The sequence below is a fragment of the Salmo salar genome, chromosome ssa28, assembly GCF_905237065.1.
Source record: "Salmo salar chromosome ssa28, Ssal_v3.1, whole genome shotgun sequence".
Classification (NCBI taxonomy): domain Eukaryota; kingdom Metazoa; phylum Chordata; class Actinopteri; order Salmoniformes; family Salmonidae; genus Salmo; species Salmo salar.
This window is the reverse complement of record NC_059469.1, coordinates 19538716-19555261: the sequence shown is the minus strand read 5'-3', so window position 1 is coordinate 19555261 and position 16546 is coordinate 19538716. Positions and strand designations below refer to the sequence as shown.

General features: G+C 42.2%; 1 protein-coding gene across 5 annotated transcripts in view; it reads left to right on the top strand.

The window, feature by feature from the left end:
- The first annotated feature begins 167 nt into the window (after window positions 1-167).
- The window catches only part of LOC106589645 (rho GTPase-activating protein 15), a 28247-nt gene continuing 11868 nt past the window's right edge, over window positions 168-16546 (top strand). For 2 of the 5 annotated variants that reach the window (XM_014179876.2, XM_014179874.2), the window contains exons 1-3: window positions 168-460; window positions 1627-1803; window positions 1991-2795. In XM_014179876.2, coding sequence (XP_014035351.2) covers window positions 1724-1803; window positions 1991-2795 — 885 coding nt within the window. In that variant the 5' untranslated portion in view covers window positions 168-460; window positions 1627-1723. Of the gene's footprint in view, window positions 461-1626; window positions 1804-1990; window positions 2796-14249; window positions 14485-16546 lie in introns of those variants that run through there. The other 3 variants (XM_014179875.2, XM_045710013.1, XM_014179877.2) reach the window with 3 other exon arrangements.

Below are 16546 nucleotides of genomic sequence, written 5' to 3'. Positions count from 1 at the left end.
ACTGTAGTTCTAAACAGAAGTAATGGTCACAGACTAAATGGAAACAATTTTTTATTTGTCAGACAATAGGACTAAACCGAGTCACTACCATTTGCCATACTGTAGCACTCTGAGTGTTTGTTCCTGTCCCCCAGTCTCACCATTCTCTGTGTTCCAATACACAGTTGGTAGAACAGGAAATGATACAGAGGCAGTCAGGCAAGTTGAAACCTGTGTGCGCACACAGGGCAGTGGTAGACTACTAGGATTTATAACTGACACCACAGGACCTCTGAACACAGGACTCTTGGACAAGTGAACTAATTTGATGGAAACTAGATGGTGAAAGAGAGATTTACCAGGTTTAATATGATGGGTATTAATGGAAATGGAAGTTATTAAACTCCCTCTGACATCTGGGAGCCGCTGAACATTCAGCGAGAAGAGGACAAAGTTGGTACAAGCCTTCTTGCACCTCCAGGTAGGCACTTTTATTGTATCGTCAAGCCTTGAATTACATTGGTTTTATTGTAAAAGTTAGGTGTAATGTTAGTGTGCATTATTGTGACATGGGATTCCCTTTGACACTTTGGCTATTCCGCTCTTAGTGGGGATTAAATCATAATGTGTTTAACTTGTTCTGCATAACATCTCTGACTCATTAAAATGTAGGGTTGGTTTTTACCCTTGGCTTTATCAAGATCAAAACTTTATTTCAACACCATATCAAGCAAGTTACTCTAACTCAAAGAAGATATTTAAAATGCATTTTCACTAGGACATTAGATCCAAGTACAATATCCAATGTCAACAAAATACAATTGTTATGACAGATCAGATGGCTCACTCACTTTGAATGGGTAAGAATGGAGAGGGAATCAACTTGGACCAATTTGACTTCTGACCAGTAATTGGTCCTGGTTGTCAATGCTTTCACAATACTAAAATTAGAGGGGGGAACTGAGTCCTGTGTTTTCTGCAGTTCTCCATTGGCCTCTGGAGGCCTTATATGGGAAACTGAGATTGACTATGGAGTGATCTGAGAATCGTCACCCCAGGGTGGTGCAGGGCTACAGGCTTCCTGTTCTGTGGGTTCTGCGTGTGTGTGTGTGCCTGTGTTGTGTCTTTAGTGCTCAAAATTTTGGGTTAGGGCGTTCTGCACTGCAGTGACTGCTGTCAGCAACTTCCTGTAGCAGTATTTTCATGCATAGCGATGGGAACCAACATTTAATGGTGTCTGCCTGCCCATTTTCAAGTTAAAATCATGGAACAAAAACGGCCATACTGGTCAGTCTGCATTCTTTTTGATAATAATCTGTAAGGCAGACGTCCATCATGTTGCTAGAGGACAAAGATGGACTTTAGTAACTGAGTACTTCCACAACAGAGATCCTATTAAATTCGTTCTAATATGTAATTCTGTGACTCCCACAATGTTGAGGTTCCCTAACGCCTATTACTGTATGGCCAGTGTAGCAGAGTCCTGTCTCAGTTTACTGGATCTGAATCATTTATGTTTTTAATGCAAATAAAGTGTATGTCCCAAATGCCACTCTACCTATGGACCCTGGTTAAAAGTAGGATGCCATTTAAGATGCACAAAGTCAGATACAGCAGTTTTAAATGTACCCTATCGACTGTTCCCAGCTCCAAGATGACCTCTTCTGAAATGTGACTGTCTGCATCTCAATACAGAGGCCCCAGCCAGGGGAGCGGCTGACTGTGTAGGCCTACCTACAGTAACATGGAGATGGTGCAGGTGGAGTTTGAGTATGAGTACACAGCCAGGGATGGGGCTCTGGTCTCCATCAAGCCCAACGACATGTAATTGAATTGAAAATATTTATTGTCCATAAAATATTTCACAAAATGGAAATTAGTCATCAGCTCATGGTAAAATGAGTACAATTACTAACAAACAGATCAGACAACATGATATAGATGTACTGTGTGTTTTGCACAGCCCAAACATATTGTTTACATTGCCTTTTTGGGCCTGTAATGTTCACAGGTACATCCTGGTCTCCAGGACCAACGAGCACTGGTGGCACGTCCGGAAGGACCAGGGCACCAAGCCCTTCTACATCCCTGCAAAGTATGTGAGGGAGCTCTCTGTGGAGACCCAGGGCCAACTGGACCTCACCGATCCTGGGACTCAGAGTCACACGTCCCCGCAGGCAACGACTGACAGAGAGCCACCGAAGATGTCTAACAAAGGTCAAAGGCCAGGCGCTGTGATGAGGGTCCACGTGTCCATGGATCACTCTGCGCGATCACTTTCCACTCACAGGAAGTCCACATTCAGGGTCTCACAAGATATCGAGCGGTATGAGCACGTGAAGACAATGGTGGGACTGCAGACCTCCAACAACGAGACTAGAGAGAGCCCGCCATGTGATCTGAAGAGGCATAGTTTAGTTCCAGGTGTCTCATTCAACTCAGCCTCAGACACTCCAGGTCTTGGAGATTTGCTGCAGCGCCCTTCCCTAAAGCTCCTTGTCCCACCCGAGCCCACAAGTGGACTTCCTCAGTTGCAGTCAGGCCATTCTCCGTTTATCAAGGATCCAGTTGAACAGCAGAACTCAGACGGCTGGATGATGAAAACACTGGCAGGGGATCCTAGTGGGCAATCTCATTTATATCAGGACTCTGATATCTATGAGACTATATCAGATATACCACTCTCAGAGTTGACAGACATAGTGGGAACAGAACCGGCTGGATCTCTGGGTGCAACGAAAACACCAGCAGAACAGCAAAGCGTGGATCAAACTTGTGGTCCGATTGATGTTACAGCCCCTTCTCTTTCGGATCAGGTAAGATTGAGAGTCAGTGATTAATTTTCCTACATTCATTTCACATTTCCACAAACTTCAAAGTGCTTCCTTTCAAATGGTATCAAGAAATGCATATCCTTGCGAAAATTGAAAAAAAGTGCCCTTAAGAGGTTAAGTAATGATGGACTGTTGTTTCTCTTTGCTTATTTGAGCTGTTCTTGCCATAATATGGACTTGGTCTTTTACCAAATAGGGCTATCTTCTGTATACCAACCCTGCCTTGTCACAACACAACTGATTGGCTCAAATGCATTAAGAAGGAAAGAAATTCGACAAATTAACTTTTCACAAGGCACACCTGTTAATTGAAATGCATTCTGGGTGACTACCTCATGAAGCCAGTTGAGAGAATGCCAAGAGTGTGCAAAGCTATCAAGGCAAAGGGTGGCTACCATTGAAGAATCTCACCTATAAGATATATTTTGATTTGTTTAACACTTTTTTGGTTACTACATGATTCCATATGTGTTATTTCATAGTTTTAATGTCTAAACTATTATTCTACACTGTAGAAAATAGTCCTATGTCCCACTGTTCAGCAGCCCAATGGCTGACATGCCTTGCTCCTATTCTTACTAAGCAATGGGACCCTTAATCTCCTTCCGGAGGGCAGCAGTTCAAAACATAGAGCAAGATTGTGTGTTGGGTTCTCTATGTTGCGTTTGGCCTTGTCCATTGCCTGTTTATCATAGAGGCCCTGAAGCCCCCTGAACTGCAGCTCACAGAGCTTGGACCCCAGATTCACAGGATACCCTTATTATAAACTGACAGGCCACCGTACCAGGCCAGGAAACAGAAAGTTGGCACACTCTCTCTATATGGCAGGTGTAATAGTTGGAGAGTATCCGGGTGTTAACATTCGGTTGTCTCAGTCTGCGCAGGAGGTACAGAGTCGTTGTTGGTATTTTTTATTTATATTCTCAGTGTTGGCATTAAAAGAGTATGTGCTGTCCATGATGGTTCCCATGTACTTAACTCCCCACTCTCGCTTCACCATCCAGGACTAGGTGGCTCACTGGGTCTGCCTCCGGAAATCAATAAGCAGTTATTTTGTTTGTTGGTGTTGAGTGTGAGGTAGTTTTGCACCAGTCATGAACCTTTCATTGTAGTTACTCTGTTGTATTTATTTTAAGAAAAGGACTGGTCTGATTCATTCCATGATTCATAGAGTAATTATTACTGTACTCAATGTTTGTATCCCAAATGGCACCTGGTCAAAAGTAGTGCCCTATATAGAGGAATAGGGTGCAAATTGGGAATCATACAATGAATCACAGTCCCAGATGAGAACTAGGTCTATTGCTTGTGTCAGATTTCCCAAAAGTTAATGTGGTCAACAGGACTCATAATGAATCACATTCAGAGAAATACTGTATTACCTTCTGGGATCCATAAACATGAGTCGAAAGATGCTTTCAGTAAGTGAGGCTTGTGATCTGCATTAAAGATACATGGTGATATTGTCGTTAACAGAATGCAATGTGTTCGGTTGAAAGTTGTGCTGTTAACTTGGGTTTTTCCATAAGAAATGTATACATAAAACATGCATGAGATGATAATATCCCTGCTAATGTATGGAAAGATTCCCAACATAGCATGGCATATCTTGGCTGTAGTAGACTCAATTTCTTATTCTATGCCAGCTCATCTACATATGAATACACACACACACACACCCTTTTGTGTGCCAGTCCAACGGGTAAGGGGGTGCCCCTAGAATGCAACTGTAGTGTCCAGACCAGCTGATTCAAGTGTTCTATCTGGTCAGGTTGGTGCAACTGTCTGGAATACGTTAAGCGGGACCAAATCACTGTTAGGTGCGTATGGACCTATGCAATTTGATTGGAACAATTATAAGTATCTGTCAGATTTCCCAAAAGTGGAATCGTCTTTCTATCTCTTATTACCTTTTATTTGTATTACCGTGAATGTGGGTCGGGTTTAGGGGAGAGTTTTTGGGGCAACCACAGAACAGGTTAGAAACTGGTTAATTCTGCTGGTTCGAATCGGTAGGCTACCTACGTACTGTAACAAGAAAGGAAAGAGTTAATCCGAAATGTAGGCTATCAACAAACCAACCATTTCCAAACCGCTGGTTGTAGTTGCTTCCAGTTGCTGCATGTTGCCAGAGCACCGGTGTCGTTGACGAGAATTATCCAACCTAAAAAAATATGGACATTTAGCGAATGCAAATGACATTGAATAAAGTTGGTTGGTTTGACAGGCGCAACATCGTTTTTCGGAGAAACCTTTAACTTTCCACGAGTCCGATGTCATCGTTGGTTCACCTGTTCCGAGGTAAAGTGACGTAGGGCGCTTCAAGTATCAGGATGTATAGTCAAGCATGGAACAATTTGTATCCATCTCGGTGTAGCCTATAAATTAGCTACATTTTATCTGCTCCACTCACGATTTTTAAGTTATTACATTGTTGCACGTGGCAATGTGAAAACATTATGATTGTTGACTAAACTAGTATAGTAGGCCTAAATTGCTATAATAGAACTGGATCTAGTTTTGAAACTGAAACGTGTAAATGTAGAAAGACTATTTAAAAAGCTTAGATAAAGCCACCGCAGATACTGGTTTATTTTCTAAAATCGGTTTTACCATAGTATCCATCTATATCTATCCCTAAATTACAGAAAGGCAGAGAGCTGGTTTGTGGCTCAACAATAATCCTCAGTGGAATGAATGACACCCTCACTTCCCCTGTCTGTTGGGACAATGAGGGCAGCATCTCAAATGGCACTCTACACCCTGTGTAGTGCACTACTTTTGACCAGGACCCATAGTGCTCTGGTCAACAGCAATGACATGTATAGGGAATATGCTGCCATTTAGGACGCAGAGGGTTGCAACTCATGTGGACGTGCCAGGACCTCTCAAGTGGAGCCCCACTTCCCCACAATGGAGGTCCGTCTCCATGGTAATGTGTGGGGGTTTAGAGTTTAACTCAGAAGAAGCAGCTAGCTAGGGCTTAGGTTAGGTGGCATTGACAACCATGCCATGCAGTGTGTGTATAGGCTATGCACAATGTGCACACTGGCAATCAAACTCACATTTAGGTAATTGTCAAGTCTTTAACTCATTCTATCAGTACATGACATGTACTGTAGGCTAGTTCCATTGCTTCCTGAATTGAAGCGCTCTAGGTAAATATAATGAACCAAAATATAAACGCAACAATTTCAAATTTTACTGAGTTACAGTTCATATGAGGAAATCAGTGAATTTAAATAAATTCATTAGACCCTAATAAATGGATTTCACATGACTGCGAATACAGATATGCATCTGTTGGTCAAATCAAATCACATGTATTTATAAAGCCCTTTTTACATAAGCAGGTGTCACAAAGTGCTTATACAGAAACCCAGCCTAAAACCCCAAACAGCAAGCAATGCAAATGTAGAAGCACGGTGGCTAAGAAAAACTCCCTAGAAAGGCAGGGACCTAGGAAAAAACCTAGAGAGGAACCAGGCTATGAAGGGTTGTCAGTCCTTTTCTGGCTGTGCCCGATGGAGATTATAAGAGTACATGGCCATTAAGGCCAGATTGTTCTTCAAGGTGTTCAAATGTTCATAAATGACCAGCAGTGTCAGACACCTTTGAGAAATAAATAAAAGGTAGGGGTGTGGATCATTAAACCAATCTGTATCTGTTGTGATCACCATTTGCCTCATGCAGTGTGAAACTTCTCCTTGGCATAGAGTTGATCAGGCTGTTGATTGTGAAGTGTTGTCCCACTCTTCTTAAATGGCTGTGCGAAGTTGCTTGATATTGGCAGGAACTGGAACACCCTGTCATACATGTTGATCCAGAGCATTCCAAACATGCTCAATGGGTGACATGTTTGGTGAGTATGCAGGCCATCGAAGAACTGGGACATTTTCAGCTTCCAGGAATTGTGTACAGATCCTTGCAACATGAGGCTGTGCATTATCATGCTGAAACATGAGGCACGACAATGGATCTCGTCACGGTATCTCTGTGCATTCAAATTGCCATCGATAAAATGCAATTGTGTTCATTGTCCATAGCTCATGCCTGCCCATACCATAACCCCAACGCCACTATGGAACACTCTGTTCACAACGTTGACATCAGCAAACTGCTCACCCACATGACGCCATACACTTGGTATGTGGTTTTGAGGCTGGTTGGACGTACTGCCAAGTTCTCTAAAACGACGTTGGAAGCGGCTTATGGTAGAGAAATTAACATTCAATTATCTGGCAAAAGCTCTGATGGACATTCCTGCTGTCAGTGTGCCAATTGCACGCTCCCTCAACTTGAGAAATCTGTGGCGTTGTGTGACAAAACTCCACATTTTAGTGGGCTTTTATTGTCCCCAGCACCTGGTACAATGATCATGCTGTTTAATCAGCTTCTTGATATGCCACACCTGTTAGTTGGATGGATTATCTTGGCAAATAAGAAATGCTCACTAACAGGAATGTAAACAAATTTGTGCAAAACATTTGAGAGAAATTGTCTTTTTGTGCGTCTGGAACATTTCGGGGGTCTTTTATTTGAAGCTCATGAAAACAACACTACATGTTGCACATATTTGTTTTCAGTGTACATACCCTTGGTTCATCTGATATGGTTAGTTGGCTAAGCTGTTCTGGATGAGTGGCAATGAATGGTCTTGTGGCACCCCTGCTATGCAGCAACAAGGGTAGTGTTCCAAATTGCACCCTATTCCCTATTTGGTGCATTACTTTTGACCAGGGCCCATAGGGCTATGGTCAAAATGTGTGCACTATATAGGGAATATAAGGTTCCATTTGGGACAGAACCTAGGGCTATCATTGTAAAATAAGAATTTGTTCTTAACTGACTTGCTTAGTTAAGTAAAAAAAAAAGGAAATAAAATGTGCCATGTGCAACAGATTTCTGAAATAAGCCGCATTTTAGGTGCAACTGGATAGCAGTCCTGTAGGTTTGTCCATTCAGCTGGCTGTGTGTGTGCACCTTTGTGTGTGCGTGTCCATTCTCCCGTGCTGTGATTGGGACTAGGACTGGGACTTCGAGAGGCACTGGGGGACCCTGAACAGACAGCCTCTGAGTCTGAACAGATCACAACATAACCTAGAGACAGACAGTACAGCAGCTGTTGTAAGTTGCTTTGTTCTGCAGACCAAAGTCACATGCCAGGAAACACTCTGTTCCTGCTCTCTGACAGAATAGAACACTGGGTAGCGTGTTGTTCAGGGGAAGGACATACAGGTGAGTCCATTGTCTGATTGTTCCCCTCCTCAGCAGCAACACTGGCCAAATGGCATCCCATTCCCAATATGGTGCACTTTACTTTGCTTACTACTTTTGACCAGGGCCCATAGTAGTGCACTTTAAAGGAAATAGGGTGCCATTTGGGACTGTCTGAGTGAGATGTTTTCTGATTCAATTGAAGTGGTTGTCCTTGAATTATAGCTGTGCTGCTCAGGGATATTATGTTTTATTGTGGTAATTTAACCTTGGTAGTGGTGAGTGGTTAGTCTTGGTTTATTGGTACTAGTGTGTGAACCAGAGCAACAGCTCTATCACTACCAGAGCCCATAGGGTCAAAAACAGTGCACTACAAAGCGAATAGGGGGTCATCTGGGACATATCCTAGGCATGGCTTCTTAACTGAAATCATGGGGAGGTTATTTGAGAGTAAGGATGGGTGAATACATTTAGATGAATCCAACATTTAGGCTAACATGCAATGTCATGATCCAGAGACTGTCATGATGGTTGGACTATCGACTGGAGCGGACTATCCTAGTTAAATAAAAATGAACTCAATTGACCTGAAAGTGAATGTAGGAATGCATTGCTTATATGATCCAATTAATCAGCAATTCCTTAACTATTGTTGTGAACAAACTATTCATGTGAAAGAATAGTAATAGTGTTATCTTCATGTTCATGCATCACCAGATGTATTGCTTTGGTAAACACACATACACACCACTTGAGTGGGAGGTGGAAAGTCATCATTTTTCTCTGTACTTGTGTAGTATCTCCTCTAGCGGCTCCCATTGACTGCTCCTCAGCTGTAATGAGACTATTCAATGACTGCATTTACACAGGCAACCCAATTCTGATGTTTTTTTTCTTCTCACTAATTGGTCTTTTGACCAATCAGATCAGTGCTGAAAAAGATCTGATGTGAAAAGACCTGATGCGACTCGTCAAAAGAACAATTAGTGGAATAAAATATCAGAACGGGGCTGCCCGTCTAAACGCAGCCAATGTCTCAAGTATCTTGTCTCCTTGGTCAAGTAATCATATTAGATCAGGAATGTCTTTCATGTCGTCTTGATGCATGTTTTAATTTTTTTACATTTTTACATATTCTATATACGTAATGATAGGGTTAACTGTTTGGGACTTGGCTATCAAAGCACCTGAGATCTGCTTACCTTAAGTAAATATGTATTTTAGCTAAGTAGCTTTACTGTGTACAGTACTGCAGGCATTCTTGGGCAGCAGTTGTTACCACGTATCTTTGACTATTGGGCTCTTATAATGTTACCACAGTATATTCAGACATTACCATATCATCTCTCTTTTGTATAGATCTCTATGTACCATCTATGTTCTAGAGATCTGTTTCCCTGCAGATCCTACTGGAGCTGGTTTTCTGCCTCGGGGCAGTCAGAAGAACGCCAGTCAGCCTGGCCTGAGGAGATGGGTAGGGAAGTGATATGGTTGGTGTGCTGTATGTAGATTGTAGGAGGAGGTAGAACTAGAATTCCACACATCATTCTCTGGGGTAATCCAGGATTCTGGGCCATGAGGAGTGATGTAACGGGGGAGGAGTCAGACTCATTCAATCGGCTGACTGTTTTTGTGGTGTGATTAGGGCCCCAATTTGCTTCCCTATTGTTTGATTGGATGATTGCTAAAGTGGTTAAGTAATCAGGCAGATTGCTGATTCATAGCATTGCTCAAGACTACCGTATGAGAGAAATTACAGCTTTTTCTCCTTTAGGGCAATTACAGACTATGCAAAATATTGCAATCGTCTCCTAGTTCAACAACATAACAATGTTTCCTCTTCCGCAGGGCTTCACTTTCACTCTTTTGGTTGGAATTTCAATTTGAAACACTCACAAAACAGAGGATGTATGATCTTTGACAAACTTGTAAAAAATCCTGAATTAAATTACTTGAATTTGAATGGGCCATATCCCCTGTTAAGTTATCTGTCTGCATCAATGAAGTGTGTCGTCCACTCAGGTCCTTGTTTGTGAGTCTGAAATACAGGCCTCCTCTGTGCTTAGTAGTAGCATAAGCATAGTGTGAGGCTGCTGGCCCGGGCACATTTGAATAGCAAAACACCTTGTGCCCAGGTACCAAATATAGAGGTGAAATATTTGGGATGTTCCAGGAACTGTATTTGCCAGGGTGCCAATCGGTTTCTGCTGTCTTGCCAACTGGTTGACACGGGGCATCTCTGATGTTTACTGCAGATAATATTCCTGCTTGGTGAATCCAAGCCAATGGATGTAAAAAAATAACTATTCAAACATCAACTGCAACCGCCAGCCTGAATCTGAAAAACACTACAGTCATTGATGGAGATGTAGTGCTTCTATTGTACACCAACCACAATATTGGTTGGTGTGTTGTGGTACTATTAGTTGGGGTATTATCATTATACTATTGGTTGGGGTATTATCATTACACTATTGGTTGGGGTATTATCATTACACTATTGGTTGGGGTGTTATGATACAGTGCCTTCGGAAAGTATTCAGACCCCTTGACTTTTTCACATTTTGTTAGGTTACAGCCTTATTCTGAAATTGATTACATTTTTTTTTCCCCTCATCAATCTACACACAATACCCCATAGTGACAAAGCAAAAACAGGTTTTTAGAAATGTTTGATAATTTATTAAAAATAAAAACTGAAATATTACATTTACATACAGTTGAAGTTTACATACACCTTAGCCAAATACATTTAAACTCAGTTTTTCACAATTCCTGACATTTAATCCTAGTAAAAATTCCCTGTTTTAGGTCAGTTAGGATCACCACTTTATTTTAAGAATGTGAAATGCCAGAATAATAGTAGAGAGAAGGATTTATTTCAGCTTTTATTTCTTTCATCACATTCCCAGTGGGTCAGAAGTTTACATACACTCAATTAGTATTTGGTAGCATTGCCTTTTAAATTATTTAACTTGGGTCAAACATTTTGGGTAGCCTTCCACAAGCTTCCCACAATAAAGCTTTAACTTCCTGACTGATGTCTTGAGATGTTGCTTCAATATATCCACATAATTTTCCTTCCTTATGAAGCCATCTATTTTGTGAAGTGCACCAGTCCCTCCTGCAGCAAAGCACCCCCACAACATGATGCTGCCACCCCCATGCGTCACGATTGGGATGGTGTTCTTCGGCTTGCAAGCCTCCCCCTTTTTTCTCCAAACATAACGATGGTCATTATGGCCAAAAAGTTCTATTTTTGCTAAATCAGACCAGAGGACATTTCTCCAAAAAGTATGAGCTTTGTCCCCATGTGCAGTTGCAGACCGTAGTCTGGCTTTTTTATGGTGGATTTGGTGCAGTGGCTTCTTCCTTGCTGAGCGGCCTTTCAGGTTATGTCGATATAGGACTTGTTTTACTGTGGATATAGATACTTTTGTACCTGTTTCCTCCAGCATCTTCACAAGGTCCTTTGCTGTTGTTCTGGGATTGATTTGCACTTTTCACACCAAAATACGTTCATCTCTAGGAGACCGAACGCGTCTCCTTCCTGAGCGGTGTGACGGCTGCGTGGTCCTATGGTGTTTATACTTTTTTTTCTGAGGTCTTGGCTGATTTATTTTGATTTTCCCATGATGTCAAGCAAAGAGGCACTGAGTTTGAAGATAGGCCTTGAAATACATCCACAGGTACACCTCCAATTGACTCAAATGTTGTCAATTAGCGTATCACAAGCTTCTAAATCCATGACATCATTTTCTGGAATTTTCCAAGCTGTTTAAAGGCACAATCAACTTAGTGTATGTAAACTTCTGACCCACTGGAATTGTGAATTATAAGTGAAATAATCTGCCTGTAAACAATTGTTGGAAAAATTACTTGTGTTATGCACAAAATAGATGTCCTAACCACTCCACAAGAAATTTGTGGAGTTGTTGAAAAATTAGTTTTAATGACTCCAACCTAAGTGTATGTAAACTTCTCACTTCAACCGTAAGTATTCATAGCCTTTACTCGATACTTTGTTGAAGCACCCACCTTTGGCAGCGATTACAGCCTTGAGTCTTCTTGGGTATGATGCTGCAAGCTTGGCACACCTGTATTTGGGGAGTTTCTCCCATTCTTCTCTGCAGATCCTCTCAAGCTCTGTCAGGTTGGATGGGGAGCGCCGCAGCACACCTATTTTCAGGTTTCAACAGAGATGTTCGATCGGGTTCAAGTCCGGACTCTGGCTGGGCCACTCAAGGACATTCAGAAACCACTCCTGCGTTGTCTTGGCTGTGTGCTTAGGGTCATTGTCCTGTTGGAAGGTGAACCTTTGCCACCGTCTGAGGTCCTGAGTGCTCTGGAGCAGGTTTTCATAAAGGATCTCTCTGTACTTTGCACCATTCATCTTTGCCTCGATCCTGACTAGTCTCCCAGTCCCTGCCGCTGAAAAACATCCCCACAGCGTGATGCTACCACCACTATGCTTCACCATAAGGATGGTGCCAGGTTTCTTCCAGACGTGACGCTTGGCATTCAGGCGAAAGAGTTCAATCTTGGTTTCATCAGACCGGAGAATCTTGTTTCTCATGGTGTGAGAGTCTTTAAGTGCCTCTTGGCAAACTCCAAGCAGCCTGTCATGTGCCTTTTACTGAGGAGTGTGTTCCGTCTGGCCACTCTACCATAAAGGCCTGATTTGTGGAGTGCTGCAGAGATGGTTGTCCTTCTGGAAGGTTCTACATCTCCACAGAGGAACTCTAGAGCTCTTTCAGAGTGACCATTGTGTTCTTGGTCACCTCCCTGACCAAGGCCCTTCTCCCCCGATTGCTCAGTGTGGCCGGGCGGCCAGCTCTAGGAAGAGTCTTGGTGGTTCCCAACTTCTTCCATTTAAGAATGATGGCGGCCACTGTGTTCTTGGATCTTCAGTGCTGCAGACATGTTTTGGTACCCTTCCCCAGATCTGTGCCTCGACACAATCCTGTCTCAGAGCTCTACGGACAATTCCTTTGACCTCATGGCTTGGTTTTTGCTCTGACATGCACTGTCAACTGTGGGACCTTATATAGACAGGTGTGTGCCTTTCCAAATCATGTCCATTGAATTTACCACAGTTGGACTCCAATCAAGTTGTAGAAACATCTCAAGGATGATCAATGGAAACAGGATGTACCTGAGCTCAATTTCGAGTCTCATAGCAAAGGGTCTGAATACTTATGTAAATAAGGTTTTATATTTTTAATACATTTGCAAAAATGTCATTATGGGGTATTGTGTGTAGATTGTTTTTATTTAATCAATTTCCGAATAAGGCTGTAAAGTATCAAAATGTGGAAAAAGTCAAGGTGTCTGAATACTTTCTGAAGGCACTGTACTGTTGGTTTTGTGTGTTATGATACTATTAGTTGATGAATTATGATGATGCTATTGGTTGCAGTGGTATGATACATTTTATGATACTATTAGTTGTGTCAGTGTGGATGTTATGGTACTACATTTCGGCCAAAGGCTGCAGACAGTCAGCAGTCTGATCTGTGAACAGTCTGATCCTCCCTGGAAGGAAGTGATGGTTGAGCAACTGTCCCTTCACTCAAGTTTCCTGTCTCAAGTAAAACACCCACCAACTCCGCAGTCTGAGCTTCAGCTACTCTGGGTTCCTCCTAGTTTTACAGCAACATTGTCCATTGAAATGTGTACATTTCTCCTCTACACAGTGCACAATTATACTTTTCTATGTAAATTTGTCAAGCAATTCTTAAACATTTGTTGTCATTTGATTTGGAAACCAATAGTACTAGTCAGATTCTTACTGTTAGTGCTACTTTCAGGCTGATTATGAGGTTTCTAATGTTAATGTAAAGACTACTTCACAAAGAGAAGGAGATATAACAGTCAAACCATGACCTTTGTGAGTACAGTGGACTAGCTAAACACAGAGTTTTTTTTTTTCAGTATCCTCTTAGTTCTGCCCTGGCTTCCTCACTAATTAATCTAATTCACCACTTGAGTAAAGGAATGCACTCTCCTAAAGCTTTGTTTCCATGCCGACATTTCCTTTTTCATCATTGGTAAGACAGAAAGGAAATGGGTTCAAATGACCTGTCCTCTCTATCTGCCTCCTCTCTCTCTCTCTCTCTCTCTCTCTCGTTCGCTCTCTGTCTCTCTATCTCTCTCTCTCTGCCTCCCTCCATCTGAAACATCCCCCCTCCCCCTGTCATTGTAACAGAGTAGGCAGTTCTCCTTTCCGAGGCATCTCTGTCATTGGTGTGTGAGCGCACACTGCACGGTGTGTGTGCCTGCCTGCCTCTGCTCCTGTCAGTTCAGTCCTGTGGTAGCTAGTGTAGCTGTGCTCTGGTGAGCTGTATTATATGGCTCTACTAATTAGGATTACATAAACATGGTGGATCTTTATGCAAAGCCCCGGCATGGGTATCAGACCCGGGGGGGCTTGGCTCTACCAATTGCAAACCAGGTAGGTCCAGAACAAACTGTATAGCGTATGTCTCTAAATGCAACAATGCAGCCTCACCAAAACTGTCATTGCACTGGTTTTGATGGATCTATGGCTAAATTGGATGGTTCTGAATGTAGATCAGAGTGTGTTGGGTTTGTTGTACAGTGTATATACAACATTGACAGTGTTTACATCTACCTTATTATCACTTTCTTGCTTCCTGTTTAGTCTACTTGGTCTCACCCTTCTGCGGATATATTGCTTCAGCTCAACTTTGTTTTCCTCTGTTGCCGTGTACGTCAGCCTCAGAGAGCATGCTCAGTAACACAAGTAACGCCGCCTTCTGCATGGTTAATGCATAGATCCATTAAGCACTCTTGACGTTAGAGTTTTGCCAGGTGTAAGTTGCCAAATTTGCCAACACAAAACCATAGTTTCTCACACATGGGTATTACATTTACTGTGAGGTGCTTGCTGAGTCTGTTGATGAAATGGGTAGATTGAGGGTTTTGCCTGTTGTTTATGTTTATTGGTGACACTGACATTTTGCCCACACAAAGACCGACTTTCTCACTTCGGGTTAGTGTGTGTTTACTGTGTGGTGTTTGCTCTGGGTAGATATATTTTCCAGTGTGCAGGGGAGGGGGCATTTCAGAATCAACACAGCGAGAGATCAATGATGCAACTCTCTAATTTCCTCTTGCTTGTCTGTATTTTGTTGATCTATTTTCGGTTCAATTGCCTGGTCATGTGTATTGATTACCTTGTGGTGATAATGAGATCAATAATGATGCTAATGACAGGCCAAAAACCTCTAGATGGGACACCGAGTCCATATCTGATACAAAATGTATTATTATTAACCAGAGGAAAATAGTCAAATTTACTCATTTCTATCCATATGTGCCTTCCGACCTTTGACCGATATAAATAGGCTTCCGACCTGTCACCGTTCATCAAACTAGTGGTAGGTTTTCAGTCTAATGGATCCTGTTGTGATAGTCCCAACCAGAAGGCACAGCTGATCAAGGTCCCTGGTAAATATAGACTATGGGAGAGGGAGGGAGAGATCAACAGTCCCTCTCACAGTGCCGTGATGATGACAACAACATATCCATCAGGGTTCCCAGAGGGACGTCCCAGGAATCCTAGTCATTCAGACACCTCCTCATTGGAATACAGCAGGTGAAACTTAGGCCACTGGAACAGATAAGAAAAGACTCCAGGTTAGACTCGGGGCCCCTGAAATTGTAGGATCAGATCGTCTATTTTAGATGGGGGTCATTTCAATGGAAGTAGGTAGCCTAGTGGTTAAGAGTTTTGGGCCAGTAACTGAAAAGTTGCTGGTTCGAATATCCAAGCCAACTAGGTGAAAAATCTGCCTGTGCCCTTGAGCAAGGCACTTATCCCTAATTGCTCCTGTAAGTCGCTCTGGATAAGTGACAAATATAAATGAAAAACATTGATTTTAGCAGGAGTAAGTGATTGTGCCAATGTTTTCTGGAATGATGGACACAGAAGTACATTAGGCATTTACATCTCTCATTTATTCAATACAATTAAAACAACTTTATTTATCTGAGGGACAATTACTTGGGGCAGTCTGCAACAACAATGACAACAAGACTAACATTTAGGCTAACTCAACTAACCTAACCATGTGTATTGGTCTTGACTAGGGCTATATTTACATACTGGTGATGTAATTTGCCTCCTACTGTAAAATGGTGTCTATAACTGTGGGTCGCAGATAAGAGGAAGAATAAAATGTAATATTAACTTATATTCAGTCAACAGTTGAATTGGCTTATATTCAGTGAACGTGTGAGTCATAATAATTTGTTTTACAGTTCTGTATTGTGGAGAATTTAAAGTGCACCTGCTGTAGTTGATTAGTAACCATTGTCGAACTTTCGAATGAAACCTGACTATTGGCCTTCTATATTTGTTTGTGGACAGTTGTTATTGTTCTGGAACATTACCACCACCCTTAGACGAAAGACAATGTCACACATGAATGCCTGGGTGGACTTTGAAGTAGGCATAGAGTGTTGCATCTCCACTTTTGGCAGTGCAGAGT